At 40.9% G+C, this 11220-nt stretch overlaps 1 protein-coding gene across 3 annotated transcripts in view; it reads left to right on the plus strand.

The window, feature by feature from the left end:
* Positions 1-7234, plus strand: part of THOC7 (THO complex 7 homolog (Drosophila)) — a 7491-nt gene extending 257 nt beyond the window's left edge. Inside the window, exons 2-7 of one of the 3 annotated variants that reach the window (XM_010139697.1) lie at positions 799-926; positions 1263-1349; positions 2523-2580; positions 5518-5584; positions 5705-5774; positions 7013-7234. In XM_010139697.1, the coding sequence (XP_010137999.1) occupies positions 818-926; positions 1263-1349; positions 2523-2580; positions 5518-5584; positions 5705-5774; positions 7013-7080 (459 nt within the window). In that variant the 5' untranslated portion in view covers positions 799-817 and the 3' untranslated portion in view covers positions 7081-7234. The remainder of the gene's footprint in view (positions 1-798; positions 927-1262; positions 1350-2522; positions 2581-5517; positions 5585-5704; positions 5775-7012) is intronic. The other 2 variants (XM_010139705.1, XM_010139713.1) reach the window with 2 other exon arrangements.
* The last annotated feature ends 3986 nt before the right edge of the window (positions 7235-11220 follow it).

The raw sequence follows: 11220 nt of genomic DNA on the forward strand, positions 1-11220 counted from the left end.
TTTTTTTGTCTTGGAACTGGTTAGCTTGCATTTCAGTGGAAAAAGGGCTTGAACCGTTTTGAAAAGATCTGTGTTAAAACGTGTACGTACGCTTTTCAGTAGGGCTCTGTGGTGTTTCCACTACAAACGCCGAAACACCATAGTTGGAGATTGAAGACTAGAAACGGGTCGGAAATTACTGAGGGCTGCAGGCTCTATCACGAAATCTGCTGGTGCCGCTCGAATACCCTCAGGATTGTTGTGCTGCTGCGTGATCCGTCAGGGAGCCCCGCTATTTTGACAGCATCATGACTCGAATGTTTTAGTTGGCAGTTCTGCAGTTGTTCTGTTAGGGAAGGGTAGTGCTGCTGGTATTTCTGCTGCCTTTTTTTTTAACAGCAACAACAAAAAAGGCTAAATTAGTAAGGGATGAGCGACAGCATGGTGTTCTCCTATAGACCGCTTACTAGTACTGGGTGTAAGTTGCCAGAGGACACACACGTGGTGGGTACAGCATAGCTCTGCGGTGTTAAAATCCTAATCTGGGTGGTCACAGAGCCAGCCCTAGCTGGGAAATTCATAAGACCTAGATCAATCCACCCCTTGCTTTAATACTCACTTTACACCTCTGAGGGCACGACGGTGGAATTAATGGGTACAGTGTTTCTAACTGCACTTTCAAAAATTTATACGGTGTATCTTTGAAATAATTTCTTTATTTAATGTTAACTGTTCCCTTTGCTACGTTGTTTTCTTGTTTTGTAAACATAGGAGGGTATTTTTATGCTGCTTAGGAGTAAATATCTTGTCTGTTTTCAGTTACAGCCAGTACCAACGAATGCTGAGTACTTTATCACAGTGTGAATTTTCAATGGGAAAAACTCTTCTGGTGTATGATATGAACCTGAGAGAAATGGAAAATTATGAAAAAATCTATAAAGACATAGGTAAAGATGAGCAAATGTTACTGTCTGCTGTGTGACAGCATCTCTTGTGAACAAGCTTGAGACAGTTTGGGTGAACAAGATATGATGAGTGTTTTGCATGTTTTTTTTCTTAACAGATAGCACTCATGAACATGCTGTGAGCATCTTATCAGTGTATAAAATACATAAAAAGAAAAGCTTTTTTAACCTGTTCAGGAGGATGTCATTTTGAAGCTGACAGAGCTATATCAGGCCACCATGTCACACACAGCTCTCTCTCTCGTTATAATGTAGCAGAGTGGCTTGTTTACATGTATTGTTTGATTTCAATATAACGCTATCTACTTCTTTTTTAAGAAAACAGTATAGCTGCAGCACACGAGAAGATTTCTGAATGCAAAAAACAAATCCTGCAAGCAAAAAGGATTCGAAAAAATCGCCAGGGTGAGGAGCAATAGCTGTATTTACACTGGTCGGGTTTGTTATTTTATTCTCTTTTACAATATATTGTGTTGGGAGTGAAAGTGTGAGTGAAAGTACTGGCATCACAAATAGTATATTTGGTGTGATGGGTTCCTCACCCACTACTGAAAGTTTTCAGTGGATGAGGCAGGCAAGGCTGAACCAGATTTCAAGGACACAACATCAGGAAAGCCTAAAACAGTAGTTCAGAGAGAAGTTTTCAGGCCGAAGGAAAAGCCCCAAAGCATCCTATCACAATTTGGGTGATTTGAGAAGAACTAAAGCACATTATTAACGGCATTTCAGGAGCTGAATAGACTGAGACCCAGCACTGAAGAGCACATGAGAGAAAATGTTTAAAAGTGTTACAGGTGAAAGGTTTTACATACAATGTTTGATCAAATTTGTGGATACTTTTAGACTCAACTGGAAATTTAAAGAACCTTAAGCGGTAGGAATGTGGAGTTCTTACATCTTCTCAAACATAGGTCCAAAGTGTTTGCTGTTCGATAGGTTCTGTCCAGCCAGCAGCACAGATTTTTCCGTGTCAGTGAAGCAATTGGCCTCTTACTCTCAGAAAATGGCTACATTCATTGCCAATATAACCATAATATGGTTCTTAACGTGTAATACCATTTGAAAAAAAATCCTCTAGTTTCTCATGCAGCATTTCATACCTTTTTCTAAAAGTCTTAAATGTTTACGTGTAATATCAGCACTCTTTTCTGGACATAGACATTAGATTGCTTCTAAACCCAGTGCTTTTGAATCTCACACAAAAGACCCCCGTGTGCAGCAGCGCAGACCTATCTAAAGGTCGTGTTTTCTGGCCTCGTCCTTTACGAATCACTATCATGGGCAGGTTTGAGTGAGTGGATCATGACCTACAATGACAGCTATAGTTTATTTTAAATCTCTTTTGATGTAATCATCTTCTTTGAAATGTTACAGCATGGTCTAAATTATACACACACACATATATATATATAAATACCTGCAAATATATATATATGAGGTATTATGTACAAATTTAAAAGTGTTAAAATGGTTTTTCAAGGAGGAGAAAGAATCTCTACCATTTAATGGTACCTGATCTTTGGTTAGTGAATCTATACTTCCAGAATTATTTAGACTAACTATTTAAATTTCTTTCAGAGTATGATGCACTGGCCAAAGTCATACAGCACCATCCAGACAGACATGAAACGCTGAAGTAAGTATGAGATTACATTAAATTATAAAAAGCCAGTAAACTAGAAGTTATCAGATTTGACATTTCCTTGGCTTCCGTTTGACCTTTTCTCACTTTCATAGAGTTTCTTTTGACACAAGAAAAACTTGGGGTTTGCTTTAAAATTGTGCTCTTACCAGCTTTCTGTAGTTAATCTCTATCTGTATGGATTCAGGAGCACTGCTAATCGTTACGTATGTGAGATTTTTCCATTATTAAGGTGAATAAATGAACTCAGATGTAGATGCACGTCTGATGTTAGATTACTAGGGATATGAGCGGCTCAGAGAAGGGAGGTGGTGAGGACGTGCTGTACAGTCTGCCAGCGAGTGGTTCAGAGTCACACAAAATACAGAACACACAAGCTAGTAAGGTGGAATGAGAGAAAGCAGGAGAAAGCTCTGGTTTTGGGGGTGGTTTTTTTTAGTGTTTCCCTTGTAGTATTTGTTCCTGCATGCCCAGTTATAAATTACTATGTTGTGTACCACACTATAACCTGCCCTGGCACGCAGGATAGACCTACCTGCTGTCCTACTCACCTGGCACGTAACTTTCAGTATCGCTTGTGGCACTGTTGGATTTGTATCACTGTCTGTGCTTTTGGGTCAGTTTGGGCAGCTGTGGGGAGATAATGTTTTTAACTTTGTCAAACCAAAGAAACATTCCAGGGCTCATTGCTTTATGAGTTTGTTCTTAACCTGATTAGAGATGAGGCGTGGGGTTACCGTTCTCGTTTAAGCACAGCTTGTGCTTATCCTGTTGCCCACTTTCAGGGAAATTGCAGAGGAGGCTCTCTCTTCACATGCCGTGGTCTTTCATAGCAAAAGGAAGTCTTTTGTTCATATTATTGCCCTAGTAATAACATTTTTGTAGCTATAAGCCACTGAGAATACCTCACATATTTTTTTCTTGTATGTTGTTTCTCTGTGCCTTGATTTCATTACCACAGCTTTGATTATTACAGGGAATTCTCGTGAGGCTTAACTGCTTCTTACTTCATTAGTCAGCACATGCCATTTATCAAGTGAGGCTCCATAATAAAGATTTATCAAAAGTGAAGTTTTTCAGATAAGTCAATTACGAGTGGAAACAACTAAATGACAACACTTTTCTCTTAGAGGATGCCAGGTTGTTTATGTTTGGAGAGGTTGTTCTAATTTTGCTTAACACATCCAAGTGTGTTTCTTAAGCAAAGCTAGAAGTGGTAAGTTACAGCTAGTGAATGTGGCATTTTGTCTTTTCTTAAACTTAGTTTTATAATCTCTTTAGGAGAATCTGTTAACGTTAGAAATACCAGTGTGTTCACCTGCTGGAAGAGTGGCTACAGTCTATGCCCTTAGTCCTTTGTAGTCAAAGACACAGACTTGACTCACAGCAGAGTATGATCCCCTACTTTACAGGTGGGGAAACAGGAGCGGAAGGGAACATTGTGACCGGGAGCTCGGTTTTCTTAGGTGTTTTAGCTTACCTGACCTCTTCAAGTGAACAGACTTTAAATACAGGAACCAGCTGAAGTTTTCATCCAATGTTTTGATTTCAAGGTTTCCTTTCTCTCCAGTTTGAGGAAAATACGCAGAATATTATGCTATGAACCAAGAAGGACCACTCTTAAATCAGAACGAGGGAAGCCTTACTAACAAGTCACACTTTACATGGAACTCTTAGTCACTAAAAACACTTGAGAAAACTTCCTGTGAGGAGAAATGTCATCATTTACTGCAAGAGTTACATTTACAGCTCTTGCAGGTCATACGGCACAATAGAACAAAGGTCAGAAAAATGCTTTCTTTACATTTTTACGGGACTGTTTCTTGGAACAACTAGTCATACAGCACAAAAGAAGAGAAGCTGTTATTGGCTTGGTCACAAGTAAGGCACAGGAGCCGATTCAGGAAGTGGCACGAGCTGACCTGAACTACTAAATGGCAGTGACCACAGTGTCATTAGAGCTGTTAAGGACCAAGGTCTTAGAAAAGGAGGTACAAAAAATGAGGAGGATGGGCAGGTTTGATGCTCCATCCTCGTTTGAAAGATAGCAGGTACTATAATGTACATTATTCCTTGCCCTACCTTGAAAAGGATTGTGGTGGTCCATGGTGGGTCCAAGTGAGAACACAAAACGGTCAAATGCCTGCAGAAAGATCCTGAAGAGGTGTTGAAAGATGATGTGTTTCAGAAGGATGTGAAGAGTAATGAAGATTATGGGTGTTGCATGTTTCCTTTATCTCAATGCCAGAGGCAATCAATTAAAATAGGAACCAACACTGGAGAAGGAAATGAGTATTTATATTGATCACAGTGTGAAATTCTGTGTGCTGAGGCATAAGATGTATCATGTAGTTTCACCAGAGACGTGAATTATTCCACATATGCTTACTGTAAAGTCTACATGTTATCCAGTACTCGCCTGGTCAGGCCATTGTCAGAGGTAAAGTACTTGACTACTCTTTGAGCACTTGCTGTGTCTGGGAACTGTTGTGTTTGTACCTTGGGTATGTAGGTTTATCAAATATGTTCTTGCTGATGCTGTATTTTTGTTTAATCTACTCATGTCAGCATAAAGACACCTGTGAAGTAGTGAAGCCTGTGAAAATGCCACGGGTGCTTAATATAGCCCACGTGTTTAACTTTCATTGCACCGTCGAGTAAATGACATGTTTGTGTCAGGACTGAATGGTTACAGTACAAACGTCCAGTGTACAACTGTGTTCAAACCTGGAGGCCTTTTTTTTTTTCTGTAAAAGTCCTGAAATTACAAGTTTGTGACATAAGAATTTAACATTTATATCTCTATCATTGGTTATGCTTTGTTTACCTGTGCTGCTTGTTTAATGGTTCTTTTTCCTCTACCTTAATTCAAACCTATTTTGAAAGAATTTTACAGAACTTTTTTACAATACTATGACAATTTCATTTCAGGCAACTAGAAGCTTTGGGAAAAGAACTGCAACATCTTTCTCACATTAAAGAAAATGTTGAAGATAAGGTAGGTTTTTCATAGAGATTGTTATATAATTATTTATTAGGAACAGAATTAACGAAGAATCTGCTATGGGTTGTTTGGCTGTCTGTGCGATTTCCTGAAATAGATATTTTATCATTCCAGCTAGAGCTGAGAAGAAAGCAGTTTCATGTTCTCCTGAGCACCATCCATGAACTTCAGCAAACCCTGGAAAGTAAGTGGTGTTCTTAGGTTATTTATATAACTGGGTTGAGTTCTAGCACATGAAAAGGAATCACAGGTTCCAGCAGTGGGCTAGTGATGTGCCATTGAGGCTGGTCACCTCTTGCATTGGCAGCGTTGTTTTTTTTTTTCCAGTAGTAGTCCAGAGGCTGAGACTGCTCAGAATGTTTTTTTTTTTCTCCTACAAGCTAGCCACGGTGTCATTTCCTGACTAGCTGCAGATTAATCTGTAGGCAACAGAATGCTTTAAAATGTGGGGATGGAGAACAGCAATTGGAGGTGGGTTGTTCTAAACAGAAAAGGTATTTCTTACAGAACAGGATTGTGGTGCATAGTTTCCAAACTTATTTGTCTGTTTCCTGTTCGGTTAGTTTTGAACATGTCACTGCCATTGTGGCATCATTTGAGGCTTTAGTAAAAAGAAATTAGAAAAGGGGAAAGCTAAATGACTGACCTACTCAGCCAGCGAGTCCGTAATAGAGCAGGGAATAAAACCGTCATACACAAGAGCTAGATAGAGGAATTTAGTCACACTCATCTTTTGTCATACAGATACTTAATATTTTCAAATCAGCATTTACTTTCCATGCTGTAATGTGGATAATATTATTTTAAATATAATTTGCTAGATTTTTGCCCTGTCTTTCCAAGACGGAATAATTGGCATAGCCTTTGAGCATGACCTGATTAACGTCCAGAGATGGCTATAAGAGCAGACTTTCTTTCTCTAAGGCCACCTAGATCTTCTTAAGCAGAATGAACTGTTAATCCTCCATACACTTTAGCAGAAGGTTGTTGTTATTATGTGTTATTAACACTTGCTTAAGTATTAGTGTCTAAAATAGATTTTCACATGAATGTACAGATTACCTTTCAGCTTCTGGAATTTTGTAAGGAAGTAAGATTTTAGTGGAAGGCACAGCTTCAGTTTGAGATAAACCATTAAAAGGCAAAGAGAAGGCCTGTAGTTGGAAGCAATGCGGTACTGAATTGATACTGTAGGGTTTACTCCCTGTTTCCTGTAACAGCTGTTACTGATAACAGCCTTAAAAACTTTGAAGGCTTTGTTTTGTTTGAAGATAGGATTTTGTATAATGAGATATTCAACTACACATTTAAGGCAATCAATGTAAAATATTTACGTGGGACTCCACATAGTTTGTAAATACATTTACATAGTCTGTAAAGAACAACCAAGCATGTTTGACTAACAGTAATATTGAATTTTAGATGATGAAAAACTGTCAGAAGCTGAAGAATCTCAAGAAGCTCAGATGGAAACAGAGGCCAAACAGTAGATTCAATAGGAAGACTACTGACCATGCTATTGAAGGATATTCAAGTGTCTGCTCTTTGTCTTGAAACCACCAGTAAGAGAGATGGAGCCTAAAAATAGTTTTCTACTGCTTCTGTGAATTTTATAGAAAAATACTTGTTTTACTTAAGCTTCAGAGGAAAGCAGTTAGTGCAGACAGGCACTCTGCATTAACCTACAAACTTTGTGATTTGTGACAAGAAATATATTTTGGTTTACAAAGGATGAATCTTCTGCACCGTACTTGTGAACTAAGGTGTTCGCAAAAAACTGTCAATAAAAGGTGTTTACAAAGAGTTTCCTATTCTTAGTAGGTGTTGAGCCTAATATGAACAGCTCCTTTTCTTACTTGACAGTGGACTGAAATTAATGCATCTTTTCATGAGTCCCAGTTTCCATACCCTAGTCCAGATGGGACCTAAAACTGAACTAAGTAGGGTCTTAAGTTTTCAGAGTAGTTGCCAGCTTAGAGCTTACATTAAAAAAAACAACTTCTATAGAATTAATGTTTGTCAAGGGGTGTAAAACAACAAAAATCATACTGTGCTAGCTTTATATTTTTCCCTAAGGCAATGCAGAGAACAGCAGTGATCTGAGACTCGCTACGCCATGTTCTGTGCAACCAGTCACATTTTGAAATGACACGTTTAAAACTGCAGTTTAAAAGCTAATCCTGATAACCATTTGTGATCTTCTGGATTTTATCTGTCAACTGACTACTATGAAATACATCATAGTTCTTGAAACGGGTGGTGGAACCCTTCCATTCTCACGATGACAAACCTAAGCAGTAGAGCAGCGATCATAATGTTACAGAATCTCAGATACTTTGATTATTAACAGGGAGGGTGGAATCTATCCACCCGGATCCCCTGCAGGCTGCACATTCTGTTGGGAGGCAGGAAATACAGGTTTCAACCTTCAAGAGAAGAGTGGAAGTACGCTCTAATCTTGTGTAAGGCAGGGAGGAAGGGGCAGCAGCAGGTCATGTCACTACCTGTTAGCCATGTTCTAAATCACCTGTTAAGTCAAGCCTTCCAGTGGTTTGGGTGAAGGAACGCATTTTGGATCTCGCTCAGACTGAGTCATAAGCGTACATGGTTGAAGTAAAATAACGATGTTACACAGAATAAAGCCGCCTCCTCAAACTAGGTGGCAGCTGAGGGGGATTTCCAGGATTGACCGTGGACTCCTGCAGTCTGAAATGCCATGTCATTCCCTCTCTCAGTGGCTGTGGATCTGTGTGCATCGGGCTGAACAGATGTATCCGAGCTTGTTGTGCTTGCATTCAAAGTTTGCTAAGGGCAAGCCAGCTGAACAAGAAGTCACACAACTTCAGTAGTGCAGCACAGCCCTGGACTAATCAGCTGTCAGAAGTCTTCTAGCTCACAGCTGGTCAACTCAGAACATGGGGGAAGCTCAGGTTTGCCTGACAGAGCCTGTGTAGACATGCAATGCTTCTCTTGCACTTACCGTTTTTCAGACTGGGTGTGAGAGCGCAGGGTAAGCAAACAAAGGGATTGATAGGAAAAATACAGTCAAAAAGGATTTACTGTTCTGGTTTTCTCCTCCCCCTGACAACAGCGAATAGTAAAATATTTTGTATTGCAGCAATACTAAATGATTGCCAAATCAGGGAGGAGTCGCTTTCATGAATGTGTGAATTTCATAGATCATAAGTGACAAAGTCTCAAGACACTTTTAAAGCATATTAACATTTTTTGTGTTTGAAAGGCCCTCCATGAGCTACCTGGTTGTGTTTTGGTGCAGGGGTGGATGATGTTTACCAGCTAAAAATAGTCTCCAACAGCATTGTTATGAAAATCCTGATTTTTTCCATCCTTTGCTAAAATTCCCATTACTTTGGAATTTTACTTGGATCATTCAAGTATCTTATCTGGGAGCTTGTGCTGCTCCATATAGAACCTGAGCAGAAACATCCCAGTGCATGAGTCTGCCCCTCTGGTTGTACAGAAGAGAAGCAATAGAAACACGTGGCAGAGTAAGGAGTATATTGTAGTTTGAATTACAGTGATGCAATTTTGAGAAGGAATTACTGCCCGAGCAAACCAAGTGGCCGTAGCACAGTATGGCAGCAAGAGGGTGATGTCACCAGACCAGCCTTGGAGAGCAACCAAAAAAAAGTGTCATCAAAATCATTGCAAATGCAGCCGCAGTGGGACGTCTGAAATCTTTGCTCCTGGTTTTTTTTTTTCCTCCAGTATTTTTGCCTCTAACCTCTTAAACCAAAAGAAAAACCACCCAATGAAACTCTTAAGACCAGGCAATGTTTAACCTGCTGTTACTAAGCCCCAGGTTCAACTCTGCTCTGAAAATACATCTGCATCTCCTTTATTGTGCTGTTGAAGTTTTCTTTGTGTCACATTTCCAAGGCATAGATGATCGTCACTGTTTCATCCGTGCCTGGAAAGCTGTCCTGCTGCTGACCTGCATTCACTTTAAATGTACACATATAAAAATCTGTACGTACATAAACTCAAGATCTCAACAAGAACCACACTATTCAAACACAGAATTTTTCCTGTTCTTAGGATTTGCGTTGTCTCTGAGCTGAAAGTTTATTACATGCCTAAATGCTCCGTATTAATGTCATTGCCACGTGGATGCAAAAATACAAGCAGAAAGACAGTGCTGAAGTGATAAGTGACATTTTCTATGCCGTGACTTGGTTTTGTGTCCTCTCCAAACAAGAGGGTGGCAGAGGAAGAATGGAACATTGGACAGAATTGGTACCTTGGGCAGAATTTTTATAAAGAGAGGCTTAACGACCTCCATGGAGGGATGGAGGGAAGAGAAAGAAAGTCATGGTGACACTGCCAAGCAATTGGTATCTCTGAAACTGTGGTAATTTGAAGACAGCTACTGCCAGCAAAAAAAATTGCAAAAAACCCCACAAAGATTTGAGAGAGAAATTGTTAATTATTGTAGATAGTTGTTATGTAAGTTTTCCAGCTATCCCAGCTGATTTGTGCCATTCTTTCCCCCACTCCAGGTGCTAAAGGACCCCCACTCCTGAGTACTACAGTCTCAGGCAGTTCTCCTTTTTTGGTGAATTTAAAAAAAATAAAAATTCTGAAATACAGACAAGTACTGCTGGTTTTGCTCTGGAACCTGCATGATTTTTGTTTGCTAGAATACGTGCAGTAGGGAGATACTCTACTAGTGTGTGAAGTGCTTAGTATATAGACACAACAGACCCTAGGGAAAGCAAGTTAGCGGTAGGGATGCACTCTGCCTTCCGTGCTTCATCCTGACTGTCAGATGTTTTCTTGGGTTACCTCTGCCTTCATTTCCCAAGCCTGTGTTAATAAAGGTTATTATCTGTCTTGCAGGAGTCCCTAGGAGCACCGCTCCCAGCCCAGGCCCGCGCGTTGCTAGGCACTACGCAAAGGCAGAGCAAAAACGCTGTTCCTGCCCCCACCTGCCACAACAGCCAGGGGCAAAGCCAGGCTTGGAGCAGAGCGCTCCAGGGTGGGGACCCCGTTCACCCCAACCAACAGGACTCAGCATCCTCACGTCGAGGACCTTCCCAGGTATTCGAGAGCAATCCTAAAGCCAGGGACACAGTGTGCCAGGGTCTTTTCCTGGGTTGACAGAGTCCTGAAGGGAAGGATGAGGAGTCTGACACCTCTGCAGGGCAAAGCGATGAAGGGCTTGTTTGGGACAGGGAGCTGTAGGTTTGTCCTCGCTAAGAGCAGAGAGCTAGCAGTGTTGGGCACTCGCTGCTGATGTTGCTGGCTGCACGGCAGGGGCTGGTACTAATGGAGGAACCCACAAGGAAGGAACTCTGAGGCAAACTTGTTTTGTTTGTGTTCTATGTAGCTTTTGTGTGAAGCCACACACCTGGATTACACGAACTACCACAGCTCCAGGGAGCTGAGCAAGCTGGAGCTGCCAGCAAGGTGGTCCACAAACTTACACCGCCCGAGGGCTAGTCCCCATGGGCTTGCTGACAGCTCTGAAACTCGGAATGATTGATGCTGCTGCGCAGACGACCATCTGCTGGAGCATGGCAGAGGCAGGATGAGCTGGGGAGAATTCCCTTTCCACGCCACTGACTCAAAATTAATCCCAGATCCCTTCATTTCCTCTAGCAGAGGCC

The sequence above is a fragment of the Buceros rhinoceros genome, unplaced genomic scaffold, assembly GCF_000710305.1.
Source record: "Buceros rhinoceros silvestris isolate BGI_N320 unplaced genomic scaffold, ASM71030v1 scaffold45230, whole genome shotgun sequence".
Taxonomy (NCBI): Eukaryota; Metazoa; Chordata; class Aves; order Bucerotiformes; family Bucerotidae; genus Buceros; species Buceros rhinoceros.